Below are 16,116 nucleotides of genomic sequence, written 5' to 3'. Positions count from 1 at the left end.
CCATAACTTGCTAGAGGAGGATTGTTTTGTTGCTCGTTCTTGATACTACTGCCATTCCTGTGATCTCCTCCTCATCCTTGCTGGTGTTCCTCGTGTTTTGCTGCCCAGCTGCATGTGTGCTGCTTTGTGTGTCCATCCTCTCTTGCTCCCACTTCATGTTTTTTACCTTTGCCTGAACTGTTTACTCTTCCCTTGTGTCCTCCCCTCAGCCCCCAGGCAGCTTCTGGGGCTGCCCACATCCTGTGCCCTGTGCAGTGAAGGATCGGAAACACCTTGGTGAAGGATCGGGAATGCCTTGGCTCAGGTGCTGGCTCCCGGCGGAGCCGCGCTGAGAAAGCGGCACTGTAGAGCTGGACCTGGTTATCTTATCTTAGCCACCCTCTATTGATATTTAGAAATCTGCTTTTGTTGCCAAGAGATTTACAACTGTAATCGTCCAAATATTTCTAGAAAACAGACCAAAAGCTGTTGGTTTTGCTTATATTGCTACTTGTTTACTGATTGGAAATGCCAGGAATGAAGTTTAACGATGAGAAATAGCATGCCAGTCCTTCAGATGTTTGGATCGAGGATAATTCTTTGCATTTCATTCTGCCAGATTGAATTGACTGGTTTTGTCTGCATCCAGAGGTCAGCAAGTGAAAGAATGTGGGAATTCAAGGGGACTTTGTACTCCTGCCCACAGCTTAGGACCTAGCAGAGCTGAATCAATCAGTGGGAAATACCAATATGTAAAAGAAATTAATATCTTTTGACTAAATCTGGATATCTTGACTTACATTTTTGTCTATGTCTTTGTATATCTTCAGAAGGGCTAGTCATTGGAAGAGTGGCTTTTTGCACAGGGGAGGGAGTTGCAGGAAAGCCGACAGGGTTGAGACCCACGGCTCCAAAATAAGGGCGGTGGGCTTCTGCGTTGGGTATTGATGTGGCCACCTCTGAACTCCCTTAAATAAGGCATGCAGTCATTTCTTTTCCTTGCGAGGGGGCTGGCACACAGGTTAATACTGCCTTATGCCAAGGGCTGGATGGCTTCGGGCAGCCTCCGCTTGCTCCGCGTGGATGGGTGCCGCATCCGAGCTGTATTTCCTGGGTTCTGCTCAAGCAGCAGTGTGGTGAGTGGCATCGCGGTTAACTGGACGCCCTCCCGTTCCATTTAAGTAGCTAATAATTACATGGTTATTTTAGCTGTTTGTTTTATATGAAAGAGCCTATTTGTAACGTTTAACCACCTTTTACCTCTCTTGTGAGGTAGTTAAGGAGGTGGCCAACCCTAAGTTATCGCTTCATAATAATGGGTTTATAAAACTTGTGTTCGTGATTTTATAGGCTTATTCCTTATATTTATTTCCAGTATAGAACTGTCTGCAAATCAGCAGTTGATCAACACCCATTCAGCCATTTCTGTACTCTCCAATTATATGTTATATTGACAAACTGTGGTAGTTAAATGGTTTCCAGATCTAAATTCACCTTCTGGATCACAGAAGATTTAAGAACCAGTTAAAAGAAAAAAAAAAAGGGGGGGGGGGGGCAGGGAGGGGATTGTTTGGAGAGCAGGGGTAGAGCACAGACTTACTGTGTGATTTGTTGTTGTGCGCTTTAAAGTTTTATGGTCCATGTTGCATCCCTTGGGAGGATAAAGTGCAAGGAGCATGAAGAAACCCATAAAATTACGAAGGGTTTATGTGGTATAATTAATATGGAACTTTCCATGAACTTTATAATAGTTGTACTTTCTTAATTTTACGCAAGTTTCTGCTTTGCTAATAAGTAATCTTGGAAGATTGCTAATGGAACTTAAATTTCGAGTTTCATCCTGAATTATAACAAGTTACATTGCAGGCTGCTAGATTTTAGTATATAGCTTCCTTATTGTAGCGTTCCGAATGGGCTGTGCATGTCTTGGGAAGCATTTTTGAACTGTGGCCAGCTTTGCACTGAAGTCCCCCCGTGTCGATACAGCTTTACTGGCAAATCCTCCTTGTGCAAATGCAGCTTTGCTTGCAAAAGCACTTTTTATCGACACTGGATAGGTTTGCAGGTCACAGTGTTGTAGGTTGGACCCATAGCAAAAATAATACAGGGAAGAAAGTTCAAGTACAAATCTGGCCTGGATTTGGACAGTAAAATCAAATAAGCGTGCAGTTGCAGTTTTTTTTTTTTCCCCACACTACAGAGGACATTTTAATTCTAAATAAATGTAAACTATTTCCTCTGGAGTGCATGCTGGCTACTCTGAAAGCTTGGCCTGGTTGCTGAGTGATGTTGATTCTCATTCCTCTGCCTTTATCAGAAGACTCTGTAGTAGGTGAGTGGGTACATCGGGGAGACTAGAAATGACAGATTTGATTCAAATGAAAGGACAACCTTTTTTTTTTTTTTTTTTTTTGGTGCTCCACCTCCCTAAAAATGTATTTTGGTTGAAAGGTTTGCGATATTTGTTGTGAGGAACGTGAATAGCAAAGCAAAAGCTTGTTTGGAGGAATGTGTGCAGTGGGGGTAGCGGGTCTGCAGGCAGGGGCACAGCTCCCGCGTGGGGCGGGGGATCTGCCAGCGTCAAATGCGGTCCGAGGGAAGGTGGGGTGGAGGTCCGGGGGTAGCCAGGGGCTGCCAGCACTGTTCCTGCAGCTGGCAGAGCAAGCCTCCTCTTCGGTGTCCAGCTTCCCTGTTTTACCTGCACAGATCTTCCTCCACTCGGGAATACGTCATGAACGGTGCCAGCGGGTGGCGAGGCGAGTTGTAAAGCAAGTGTGCGTGCATCGTTCGGGGCAAGGCACACTCTTGTTACTCCTCACCACTGCTTGGCCCGCTTCGTCCTTCTCCAAGGTCATGCCTGTTCCAGAGGTCGCTGAATTTAGGATTCCCTTCCCATAGCACGATTATTGTGTCTCGTTCTGACCACGCGGCTGGAGGGTTCTTTAACGAGAAGCCTGTCAGATGGAGACAGGCAGCAGTTGTTGTTTTCCAGGTTGGGGGTTTTTTGGAATGAAGAAATGTCATTGCTAAATGCAGAAAAAGGGAGCGTACGTGAGATGTAGGCACGTTACAGGGCGATGGAAATGACCTTCCCTTGCTATAATAATGCAAAAGTACAAGATGCTAACAACAGGAGTCGGAAGGTTTAGAGTCAGCAAGTTCTGGTAACTTCTACCAAAACATTTTTAAGGGATCTATTATCCATAGGCACTTTCTGGATTAATAATACTGGTAATTGATGACAGTGGAAGAAAGTTAATAAAACGAGCTGAATAATTAGAGGTCTGCCAGCCCTGCAAAATAATGGAATGAATGATAGAGGACTTGACTGATACGGAGGTAAGGGGAAGTAATACAATTAATGTCAATTAGAATGTGCCCATGGAAAATAAGCTGATGAGATGTAACTGGGGATGTAGTTTGGCTGATAAAAGCAATAATGTGTGCTGTAAAATACTTTGCCGCCTTAATGAATTGAATGTAGTGCGATGCAATATTTTGAATGAGATGTGAAAATGGTATAAAATTAATGCAGGAAGCGTGAAGTAGGTACCCGCTCACTTGGACGGTGCCTCTGGAAATACTGGTGGGAAAGGCTGGGGGCTGCTGTTGCAATGGGGCCCTACCCGCCTCGGTTCTCTGCCCCGGGCACGTTGCTGGCTCTGCGTGGGTAGCCCCAAGTGTCATGACGTGCGTGTCTGTGAAGCTTTGAGCCGCCCGGGGTGGTGGGAAATAACAAAGGTGATGATCACATGCGCGGAACGTTGACTGGGAAAAAGATGTGACCAGAAAGCCCTGTAGAGTAATGATCTGAGATATGCAGTGTCAGGCTAGAAATCCTGGAGTGGTATACAAAAAAATCAACTGAGAGAACCTTCTTCCCGATTCCTTTACCACTTCAGTGAAGATCAATGCTTGCCCCACTGCTCGTTCACCCAGGAAGAAGCACGGAGCTGGCAACCCTGTTGATTTAGTCTAACGCAGTCGTACAGGAAAGTTCCCAATAACTCAGGGAGCGCACAGGACTCGTAAATTATAGAGCAGCTCACGTTTATCATACACATCGCTGCTTATCTTGTAAACTCATCTGCTGTGCTTGCACGAGTAGTTGATTTAACAGCATGTATATTGTTGAACTTGACACATCCAAGAGTATAATCAAGCTTTAAAAATACTAGGGACGTCTAGCTGCCGGTTTGCGCTCTTCGCCCGCTTTCTAAAATGATTGCGGGACGGGTTCTCTGGTTTGCTGCAGGTCACGGGAAATTTCTGTATTGTGCGTAATTGCAGGGGAGTTTTATCATGATGCTGACATCTGTTTAATGACATAAATGATTAGATGTGTAAAAGGAAAAAGTTAGTGTCCTTTTTCTGTACACTTCCAAATGGAAAATGACTATAAATTAATTTTGTAGGGTAAAATGTCACTGAGTAAGTGTACTCGTATACCACTGCCCAGCATCTGCCACGCGACGTGTGGGCATCGTGGAAGAAGGCAGAGATGATGGGTTTTGAAAGGAGAACTAGGAAAGCTTCCAGGCTGTGGCTGGGATGTCCTGTCCTGCTGCTCCAGTTCCCTTTTCTGCAGGGGCTGATTTGGTCCATGAAGATGTGCAGTTCGTGGATGCTTGCTTTCTTTAGGTGGTGATAGAGGGTCAGGGTCATGCTTCTGGGACTTCTGCATGCCGTTGTTGGACTTTGGGGGGTTTTGGGGTGCGTCTTTTGTTTTTTAAGGGGAATCAATGCACTTCCTACAATTTTAGCAACCACAAAGAATAGTTTTGTTTCCTTTGGTATTTCTGGTTTTGAGACCCCCAGGTGTGGTGAGGTAGGAAGATTTCCATGCCTCTGCCTCACTCTTATGTTGAGGAACTACATTTACTTTCTGAGCTGTCCGTGGAAAGAAAAGTAACCTGTTTTTAATCAGGTACAGCACATTTTAGTTTTAAATGAACTAATAGACCTTGAGCTGCATTTCTGCTGCAGCTTGACAAAATTATAGCAGGTACTGGGGCTCTTGTGCTTATTTACTTGCAAATCCTGTCGAGTGTGAACTTCATTTACGACTTTCCTGGCAGGTCATACTGCTGTGGTCACAGCTTCTGTAACGTTTTGTCGCTATTGCTTGTAAAATTTGTCACTGAGGGAAATAATAAGCTAAAATAGGCATAGGTAAGCACACACACAGGCTCCTCGTGCACAAATCCATCAAAGCTTTTCTCAAACTTTGCAACCACAAGGAATTAAACTGTATTTATACTTCTGAAATAAAGGTGCCATTTCAAGCGAAAGCCATGTTCTGCTTTGCAATGACAAATTGCCTGCTCTTTGAGAAGTTAACCAGTGGGTTTCCAAGTCCTGTTGTAGCTAGGGTCTGCTGGTGGGAACCATCTGGTCTCCTGTGTCTACATCATGTGTCTTCTCTTCTTTCTAGATGATCATGGGAACAGCAATGGCAGTCATGTAAAAATCTTTTTACCGAAGAAGCTGCTTGAATGTCTACCAAAATGTTCAAGTTTACCGAAAGAGAGGCACCGCTGGAACACTAATGAGGTAGTTAAATCTCTTATTTATTCTTGAATGTACCAGCTTATTTGATGCTTATGGATTATTTTTTGAGAGTGTGCCATGTACAAACTCCCTGGCTCTGGAGCCTGTTGTAATAAAGACCTATTACATGTTGAGGGTGAGAATTAAACTAGACTTGAAGCCAAATGGGGAAGGTGACTACTAGTATAGCAGGAGTCTATTGCTTGTGTGTGTGCGTGCGTATGTCGCTTGTCTCAGAGGGTCAAGTCTTTTATCATCTTATTGACGTGTTTCAAAATTGTTTAAAATTAGGTAGGTGTTCTAGTACTGTGTGGAACAAAGTGTTGTCTTATAGTGCGTAAAGACTTCCGAACAAAAACCAGTGTGTGTTCTTTCCTGCCCAGCGGGGTCCTGGAAAGTCACTAGCTTACTCGTGTTGGAGGAACCTTGTTAAGGATAGGGAGGGACAGAGTTTCGGGGTCTTTTACACTGGAATCCCATTACTCTGAATGTGCTAGCTTGCCTGTCTCCTGTTAACACATCATGGTTTGGATCATTGAAATGAAACAGAACGATTTCAAATTCAGGTGTCTGGTGGGCCAAGGTCAAGTTGAAGAGCAGTCCAAATAGGTCTGTGATCCCCATGCCTTTATTCCCTCTGGGCAGCAAGGCTGGAAGTTACATGGCGATACCTATAGTATAGTTTTAGTTTTCAGTAGCACTGTCTTACAGTACCTTTGCCATGTTTGTGGGAATTGTTTCATAATAGAAGCAACCGACTTTGTGAAATTACTGTAAAACTTCAGTTAGTGCCTGCCTCCTGCAAGCTAGCTGTTTGTGTCCCTCCAGTGAGTCATTCGTAGCATCTAAACGTGTTAACAAAAACTGTACTCACGAGTTTAACGACTGCAAGTGGCAAGCTGAGCACAAAATCAAATATGGATCGCTTCATGTGTGTATTTTTCAAAGTTGGAGTCCTTCACCTGCCCTCCCCTTTCTGGTTTCAACATACCAAGTACTGTGACAGAATTTATGGGGCCTTTTGGGGAGCTGCTGGCACTGGCTCTTCTGTGTAGATGTTTTTGTCGTGGGTCATTTGAATTGAAATGTAAATTGTAGAAAATGTGGGTTGCAGTTTATTCTATGATAGTGTTTATAGTAATGGGAAGAGGGCACGGACTAATAGCAATTTCAGTGGCTCTAGAAGATGATGTTTTGACGAAGACAGTTGAAGGAAAGCTCTTTGCATTGGTTTCTGGCAGAATGTGGCTCCTCCTTATTATGGGAAACAGCTCGTTGGGTTTTAGTGACTTTCTCTAGTATTTCTGTTGTCCCTCGTTGGAGTCTTGTGTATACATTTACACACACCCAGACTTTCAGCTTTTCTTTTTGAACAATGTTTGGTGCATGTAGCTTCCCAGGGCACAGGATGTGGCAAACAAAGTTAATCATATAGCTGGAAAACTTTATTCTTCATAAGCATGATGCAAACGGGAAAGAGTAGGCACTTGCAAGGTGTATTAGGCTAGAAGAAACACATGGGTACGTAGCCTCCCTTCTGAAGGACGTGTCGGTGTCCTGGAGAGGGGGAAAGTGAATGGTTTGGATGGTGCTTGCCAGCATATTGTAGGTGTTTGTCTCATACCTTAATTCTAGACGGATTGTTTGCTGATAATTGCAAAGCATCAGCTGGTATGTTAAAAACCTAAAACGATCCCACTTCTGTCTTTTTGAATGTCAATTTGTCACAGTCATTTGTATCTCTCTTTCCTCCAAAATCTGTCACTGCGGCTGCCACGCAGTGGGGACAAGGAGCTGCTTCTGTATGTGGGTTGTTACTGGTGCTGTCTCTGCCAGCCTATGTGGCGTGTCGGTTGCAGTTTCCCTATCGCATTATTTAGAAGGAAGAGCTTTTCTTGTGGCCAGAGATTTTAGGCCTTGTTAGCTCAGAGGAGAAAAAGAAAGAATCCTATGCCTAGATGAAGTCTTGGAAAATTTCTGTTAATTATGGGGGAGGAGGGAGCTTAGCTTACAGATTTTATTGCCCTCCCCACCCCCAACCTGGAAGTTAAATTCTGTTCGCTGTTATAAAACTTGATTTTTTCTTAGGATATAATTGAATAATAATGTTGGACTACATTTCAGAGTCATTCCTAGGGGAATGTATTTTTTTTATCTGAGTATACAGGTGTTCTGTCTGTGCTGGTGAAGAAGCTGTAAAATACAGAAGTAAAATATAGAAGAAAAAAGATGTATAAAAAAGATGTATTTTATACAGTGGTACTTCTGGAATCTTTCTGTTAATTTCAGAATCACTGGTACTGCTGGTGAGGTAGCTCATTGATAGGGAGATTTATGAAAAGATGTAGAAGAAATAAAACACGTTAAGTACCTTACAGATGTGAACATGTCTGTGACATTGCTGTCCTCCCTCAAACTCCTCCTGTGTGCTCAGACAAACTCACGGATGTCTGGTCTCACCATACATTTCTCTGACATGCAAGCGCGATGGGCACTGGTATGGGGTGCGGTGCGGGATGCATCCCTTCTAACCCAGCTACAACCTGGCTGCTTTCCGAAGCCCTTACACGTTGCTTTTTCTGCTACTTTGCACGGGGATGTTTCAAGGGAATGGAAACATGGCCCTTGCATGCATCTGCGGGTCCTTGAAATGAAGCGCAGGCGTGTGTGTTCAGCGGTTGGGGCTGGTGGGCAGCATGAAGGGCACGCGTTGCACGCTGGCGTGTAGGCTCAGTCTGCTGCTGATTCTCTTGCATCTGCAAATAAGATGCTGCCGTCGTGCTGAAGGCGGAGGTCAGGGAGCAGCTGGAGTTTGTTCTTTCCTCTACCAGGGCATCGCCATGGGAACGCCACAAATAACTTTTTCTGAACGCTTTCATCTGCAGATGGAGGATATAATGGTCATACGTTTCTCCGGATTGGGTAATTGGGATGGAGAAACAATATCCTTTGAGAGCTGAATAGGTTGTGGTTGACTTTACACTTAGTAAAATAATACGATGAACAGCAAGAGAAATGGAGCATTTAAAAATGCTTAGAACACGTTATCGAGATGTTTGCTTTCTGTCAGATTATGCAGTTTTAACTGAAATGTTTGATGGAAATATATTTCCATATCAAGATGTCACCTAGTCTTAAATCAAGTTTATAGTGGTTTTATATTTCCTAGTGAAGGAAACGTTCCTTCTAATTCATTTTTTTTTTAACCAGAGATACAAAATCATAAGTTTAGCCAAGCAATTTAATTACAGATTTACATTTTTTGAGATGCCTGTGAAAGTGTGTGTGTGCTTATTTCTCTTGCTCTGGGGGAGGATAGAAAGGGGATTTTCATATGATTTCTCGCATTAGGACAAATCAGTTAATTGCCAGAAAATTCTGCAATGCTGTGTGCATGTGAGGGATTTCCTTGCTCTTGGGTTTTAGTTGTTGTTCATTTTGAACCTTTTCAGTGTTTGCATAATGCAGATCTGGTTTGGTTTTAGTGAGTGGACGGAGCAAAGGCTTCCTATGGCACGGTGCCGCTTCTAGTTCGCTTGGCGTGCTGGGGGAGCCTGCGTTTGGGAGGGCTGGGTCTCTGGTCCCTTCGGTGGTGCCAAAGCAGTGCCACGCAGCGCTGGCATCAGCTGAGCTCTCGCCAAAGGGACCCGAGGGCTGTCGGCACTCCCTCGTGCCTTGTCCCTGAACGGAGGTGATGAAGGTCGCCGGCTCGTTAAGCGTTAATCACTTTGGGCAGCAAGAGGCATCATCTGTGGGATGGGAAATGCATCCTGTGCTTTTGGCGGCGCGGGTGGGTGCAGGGGCCCAAGGGTGTCGGAGTAACCTTGTCTCTGCATGGCGCTTGCCAAACGCGGGATTGCAGCTTTGAGCAGAGATGCCTTTCACTAATAGAGTTGGCAGCCGCAGTCATTAATCATCCTTGTAAACACTTAATGACGCAGTACGAGAAAGAAGAAAAAGTTAAACATCGGAAATGTAAAATGCTACCTAGGGCTTTTGTTTCTGACAGTTCTCTATATTTACGTTCTCTGCTGGGAGAAGGCCAGAATTTCCATGGTAGAAAAAACCAGTAGTAATTGCTTCATGTGCTTAAGCTTTTCTTGAGGGGCACGGCGGAAACGACCTGTTCTCCAATGTGCTATCTAGCATCAACTTCTTACAAATTTCAGGCTTAGGTATTACTTGCTAGTGTGCAAATAAGCACAGTTATGAAACTCTGTATCTGAGCATTATTTAGCATAGGAAGAAATTCTTTGACAGTGCTGCGCTGGGGACCTTGAGTCGCCTGCTCAGTGCCATCTGTGAGTGGTCTTGCTTTTTTGTTTCGCTTGTGCGACAGTGACATTCTCCTTTTCTGCTTGACATCAAGTTATTTCCCGTCTTTTCTTTAAAGCACGCAGGTCTTGAAGGTTTGGAGAATTGCCCAAGGGACGTAAGACACTCAGACTGATTTGGGAAGTGAGTCTCGAGTGTTTGCGCTGGCTTTTGTGCTATGAAATGCCAGCAAGGAGTGGGTGAAAGCGATGTGTCCTCTGCTGCCTGCTGCCTCCAGTTCCCCCTCAGCCTCCTGGCAGAGACACATCAGGCAGCCCGTAAGGGGGACGGCTTCTCTTGTGACAAGTTTGTTCATCAAAGTACAACTCTGGGTAGCAGTACCACATACTACTTTTTTTATTATTATTTAATGCTTTTAAGTGCCTTTTAGTATTAGCTCTTATGTCTGAAAACTTAAAACACCTATTTGTTTTAAGGATGCCCTGGACGGTAGAGTTTATTGTAACGCTTTGCAACATTTCTGTACCAGTTCATACGTTATTTACTGAAGTAGCTTAATGTGTTACACATTCAAGGGGTTGGGCGAGTGTACGGGATCGGCTTTTCTCATCACCACAGTCAGAGCGAGCAAGGGGCATCTGTCCCGGTCACAGCATCCCCTCTGCAATATGCAGAAAGCAGCAGTGCTCATTACAGTTTCCTGAGGACTGTAAAGTTACTCAGTGTTTTTGTTTCATTAAGCTCAAGTTAACTCAGGTGTGTTTTGCTGAAGCACGGAGTTCCCCAAAGGCAGAGGCTGGCTGTTGTTGCAGGAGCTCTGCGCTGATGGAGCACTTACAGAGCGTCCTCGCAGCCTGCATCGGCTCTGTGATCTCTTAAGAGCAATGAGAATATTTAATTTTGACTAATTGCCTGCTGCCTGTGTGGTCACGGAGTATAAAATACAACGGTGGTATTGGCAAACGCTATTATTAGACGTTTTCTTGCTTTCTGTTCTGCCTGATGATCCTTGGCTGGAGGAGTGGTGGGGAAGCGGTCGCAGCCTGGCTTGTGCATGCTTCCTATGTAGGAGGTATGTAAAAGAGGTGTAGATGTGGCACACCTAGGGACATGGGTTAGCGGTGGCCTTGGCAGTACTAGGTTAATGGTTGGACTTGATGATCGATCCTAAATGTCTTTAAAGTGCCTGGAAGAGCCAGAGCATCTATAAAATCAAGAACATCGGTGTGGATTCACACCCCTTGTTTCAGTGGTGGTGGTGGTCTTCTGCTAGGTGTTGTAGCTGGGGAAGGCAGCAGAGTTTGTCACTGGTTGGATGTTCTACCAGCCATTGGTACGGCACTTACCAAAGCGTGTCCATCCCCTTGGCCAACAGAAATGTCAGAAAACCCACATTCTGCAGAGGAGAAGAAAAAGCTCAGAAAGTGAGATCAAAAGGAAATACTAACATTTCCACCCTGAGTGGAGCCGAGTGGGGAGTAAGCTGTTTGTACACCTGACTGGTGCAGTCTAGCACATGTGGGTGGCTTCTCTCGCTGCGTGTGATTAGGATTTAAGACTGATCAGTGAACGAGATGGAAATTTCTCTTGAACAGAAGCACTTCATTATGGGTTTATTTTGTGAAATTAATGAAATTCTGCACTTTGCTTAATGTACAAAGCAGAAAATCTGCTACTGGCTTTGCTTTTGCGGTTTCTCAGTTATGTTTACATAATTAGTAAATGTTGTGAGCAGGCTCGGTGATTTAGCAGAATTGAAAGGTTACTGCTCCTGCCAGTTTTCAAGAAAAACAGTAATACCTGCTCTGCTGTTTGTGCTGAATAGAGATTCCTCATCTTCCTCTTCGGAAAATCTTAACTTTTTTCCTTCCCTTTTGTTAATGTTAGGACCCATGTTGTAATTGTATAATAATAAGTCTTTAAAAATGGCTGATTTTGCACTTCTGTGCAGTTAATGTGTTGGAGTCCTGGGACCAGACTGAATCCTGTAAAGCATAGCAAACAGATGAAATACACTCTTTTGGATAACATCCTGCCCTCCTGTTATTTTTTTTTTCCCCAAGCAAACTAAATTGAATTAATTAAATTAACTTTTTTTTAGACTTAATTATAGCTAAAGAAAAAAATTTCTTCATAATTAGTTTAGCATATTATACACAAAGTATAAGATGCTGATGGTATTTAGCTCGCTGACTTTTTGACATCAGTAACCTATGAAAATGCCTCTGAATATTTTTACAAGTTTTAAGGCTTTCTAGTAATTAGCTTGGAGTGGAATTGGTCCAGTTTGCTTTGAGTGCTCCTGCAGCCGTGCCATGCATCCAGGCTTCACAGCGAGTGCCCTCCTGCTCCTGTCTGCAGAGACGCAGCTGCCTGTGCTGGTGGCGTTCAGGGGATGGAGATACTGGTTTTGTGTGCTGCTCCAAGCAATGGGGAGGCAGGACCAGGTCTGGGGTGTGAGGGCAAAACCTCCCAGCAAACCTGAGCTGCCCTTTCAGAGGGGACGGTCTGGTTTGTGCCGTGGCAGGCGCCCCAGGTTCCTCTGCTGAAAGTCTGTCGTGTAGGCAGCCATAGTTCGGCAGCAGCAAAAGCATGTCCAGGCGTGTACTCTCTGTAGAAACGGACTCTGATCCTTTGCCTACTGTATGTTTAATACACCCACTCCCACCCCCCCACCCCCAAAAAAAAAAAAAAAAAAAAGGGTATCGTAGATTGCTCTAGGAACACAGGGAAATAAGGTGGAATATTATTTCCTCCAATTGATAAATCTGCTGTGCTTTTCCTAACCTGCATCAGCTGTTGCGGCTCATCCTTTTAATGGTACATGAATACTCTGAAGTATAGTTACAAAAGAGGATGTATAGGGGGAATAAAAAGTTGGAGTTACCAGTTATGTAAGCCCTTTTTCAAACATGAGAATCAGCAGAGTCCGTAAATTTAATTATCATTTAGCTGTTTTATCTATAGGAATACCAACGGTAGTGGTAGGTACTGCTGCATCACGTATTTGGGTCTCTGGCTTGCCCAGCACGGAGTGGAATACTCAGCGGTGTGTTAGGCGAGTTGTACTTTGTATTGCATTTGACAAGGAAAATGTTACACCAAAGTCAATTTACAAAGTCAATTGTAAGTGTCTCTCTGCCAGGGACTGGCATATATAAACACGAATGAATTGGTTCACTTGTCAAATGAATGGAAACTTGAGGATATTATATTTTGTAAGTGATTGAAATCCTGTCGTCTTGGTCTCATGTTCGCTACTTCTGAGCGTGGCTGTTTCATTTTGAAAAGAAAAATCAGGGGATTTAGATGAAAAATTAAAACTAGATATGAAGGAAAAATTAGTGCCAATAAAAGCAGAGATTTTATGCAGGGGTAGAACTGAAGGTAAAGGACCAACAGTGAAACTGGTGGTTTTTCTGCATAAGGAGTGATCACTGGGGGGAACAAAGTGTACCGGGGGGCGGGGAGGGCAGGAATCTGTTGCAGTGGAGGAGAAATAAAAAAATAAATAATAATTTAAAAAAAAATAGAAAACAAAGTCTCTGTGTTCGTTCCCTTGGAATTAAGGTCTGTACCCAGTTGTTGATGAGCATGGTGGTGGGTGATCAGCAGAGGAGCCGGGGGCTGTTTGCTGCCCCGTAGGCAGGAGAGTGGAGTTAGCAAAGTGCTGGTGGAGTGTTGGGCATTGCGGGTCTGCCCCGCATGACTGGAGTCGGCTGCCATCCCGGGCGCAAAATGGTCTTGGAGTTCTTTAAAACTCATCTTTATGCAAACTTTGTCTTACCTGAGAAGTCGGGAGGGAGCCTGACTGGTGTTGGGGGCTGCGGGAGCCGCACCGGAGCTGCCTGTGCCAGCAGCCCCTGCCCCACTGCCGCAGCTGCCCACAGGGTGACCGTGTTCATTCCCCATCTCCCTCCTTTGAGGAATTCCTGAGGTACGGGGTCTTCCTGAGCATATGATTCATGATAATACCTTCTGGACTTAATTAGCTGCTGAGTCACTGCAAATCTCTGCCTTTGTTGTCAAATTATTTCAAAGTCACTTGGTTTCCAAACCGCTTTCCTCCAGGATGAGCCCGTTCCGCAGATCCGTGGGGCAAATTGATTCAAGGACCCAGCCTCAGCACACGGGTGAGGTAACAGTGGAAAAGTGTACGCAAAAATTGGGATGGGTAAATGTTGGAAGCAATGGCAAGAACTTAAGTTTGAATTCCAGTGTGTGACAGTAACTTTAGCAGGAGAGTTTGCCAGAGAGTGCTGCTGGCGGGTGTTAAAGGTACAGACCTGCCCGCTTGGGCCGGGGGCCTCTCGCCTGCCATGCGCGTAAAGCGGGAGCGATGCAGAAGGATGTGTTTCTGGAAGAATCCAGAGGCAAATTTGAACTACACCTCAGCTTTGAAGATGGTGATTTTCTGTCATTGGTGGCTTCTTGGCCTTGCAAAGACACAGTTTCGTGGGGTGGGTTGGTTTCTTGGCTTGAGTCATGAAGCTATGCCAGTCGTGCTGAAAGGCTCCCGAAATGTCACGCCTTGCCAGGGCTGGGGGAGATGCTGAAACAAAAAGGGATGTAATGCCCTTGGTGGTTGTCTTTCTCCTAAAGTTATCTGATGTAAATATTACGCTCTCTGCATAAATTTAGTATAGATAATTGACTGCATCTTGCTTGGAAATGGGTACCAAAGGTTGTTTTATAGCTTCTATGTAATTGAAATTCCAGGAGGAGAGGCCTTTGTCTTGGTAACCACATTTGAATTACTTTTTTATTGTAGCGTTCAACCAATATGATATGATGTTAGGAGTTCAGTGTGCGTGTGTGTCAATAATCACTGTATTTCCACAGTTACGACGACTAAAGCAAACTCTTGCAAAAGGGTGTGTAATACTTTGGAAACAGGCGACCTGGAAGTTGTACTGACAGCGTCTGTGTTCTCACCGAAGCGGCCGCCTCCGTAGGGAAGGGGGCTGTCGGGCGGCAGCGGGGCTGCGTGCTTTCTGCATCCCGGCTCCAGCACCCCAGCCGCGCTGCTGTCTCTCCCGAGCTCCGAAAACACCTTTTCTATAGTAAGAAGCCAGTGCACCAGTATGGAAATGGAAAGGCTTGTAGAAGCCATTCTACAGGGAGGTTTAAGGAAAAAAAAAAAATATTAAAAAGAGCTGGTAGAGGTTGGAGCTGAGGTTGGTCGGCAGGGTGGTGGCGGCGCAGGAGGGCCAGCAGCATCCCGGGTGGGAGCAGGACGGCCGGAGGGCGCTGCTCCGAGCGGGGAATTGCGAGAGCTTTGATGGGATTCCGCGGAAGGTACGAGTTTTACTCACTGAAGCTCCTTTGTTTTGCAGAGATCTTGATGCAGACGCCCTTTTGGATTTCTTTTTAATAATGTGTGACCCTTCACCTTTGATCCCTTGACCTGCATTACTTTGGTAACCATTTCATTTTTTAATTTCATGTCATTTTTAATTTTGGTGTGCAAGCTGTAACATTTCATCATTTTAAACTGTAGCGTTCTTTGACCTCCCCAAATGTCTTTTTTTTTTTTTTTTTTTTTCCCCCTATGAAGAGATGTAATGTTGGCTTTTCTTAAATAAAAAATATTTCAGTTGTTAAAAAAAATAAAGTATATAACTTTCATTGGTTTTTGCTTCTTTTAAGTTTAACTGTGTGTATGTTTCCTGTATAGCACATTACTTTTTTTGACCTGTGTTCTCCCAGTACTTACTCTAATTTATTTTGATATTTCTGTACATCTTTGGTTTTAATTTGCATTTCTCTACAGTTCTTTTGGTCACTAAAACATATGCTGGGTCCTGTCCCCCTTCCCACTCAGTCACATAGCTCAGAGTAATCATGGGAGCATTTAAGATACTCTTATGAATAAGAAATGCTCTTTATTGTTAAAATTTTGTTCCTTGTCCTGAAGATAACTTTTCCTAACCATCAGCTTAAAACTGATAGCTATTTTAATAAGATTAGGCTTTAGACCAAAATGAAAATCTCGACTGAAACTCAATTTACATTTATTTTTACATTATCACTGAAGCCAAGAGGAAAGTTATCAGTGCTTTGAGATGTGCTTTAAGCACAGATGTGCTTAAAGAAGCAGTGTCGAGTGTACGTGGGATAGTAAAGCTTCCAAAGTTTAGCAGCTCTTTCTTTGCATTTTTCCATTGAAAGGGTACTGGTGTATAAGACAGGTTTTGGCCAGATTCTGTTTTTATCTTGTAAATGATCATATGAAATCTACTGAGCACGGCCCACTGAAGTACAGATTATTTTTTAAGTGCCTCATTATTTTATTCTCTAACATTTAATGCT

At 44.1% G+C, this 16,116-nt stretch overlaps 1 protein-coding gene across 14 annotated transcripts in view; it reads left to right on the top strand.

The window, feature by feature from the left end:
- CAMTA1 (calmodulin binding transcription activator 1) overlaps positions 1 to 16,116 on the top strand; it is a 324,941-nt gene that overhangs the window by 27,356 nt on the left and 281,469 nt on the right. For 13 of the 14 annotated variants that reach the window (XM_055799761.1, XM_055799755.1, XM_055799756.1 and 10 more), the window contains one exon: positions 5,414 to 5,532. In XM_055799761.1, the coding sequence (XP_055655736.1) occupies positions 5,414 to 5,532 (119 nt within the window). Of the gene's footprint in view, positions 1 to 5,413; positions 5,533 to 15,138; positions 15,225 to 16,116 lie in introns of those variants that run through there. The other variant, XM_027787542.2, reaches the window with a different exon arrangement.

The sequence above is a fragment of the Falco peregrinus genome, chromosome 3 (genome assembly GCF_023634155.1).
Source record: "Falco peregrinus isolate bFalPer1 chromosome 3, bFalPer1.pri, whole genome shotgun sequence".
Taxonomy (NCBI): Eukaryota; Metazoa; Chordata; class Aves; order Falconiformes; family Falconidae; genus Falco; species Falco peregrinus.
Note: the sequence above shows the minus strand (reverse complement) of the source record. Positions and strands in the feature narration are given on the sequence as shown.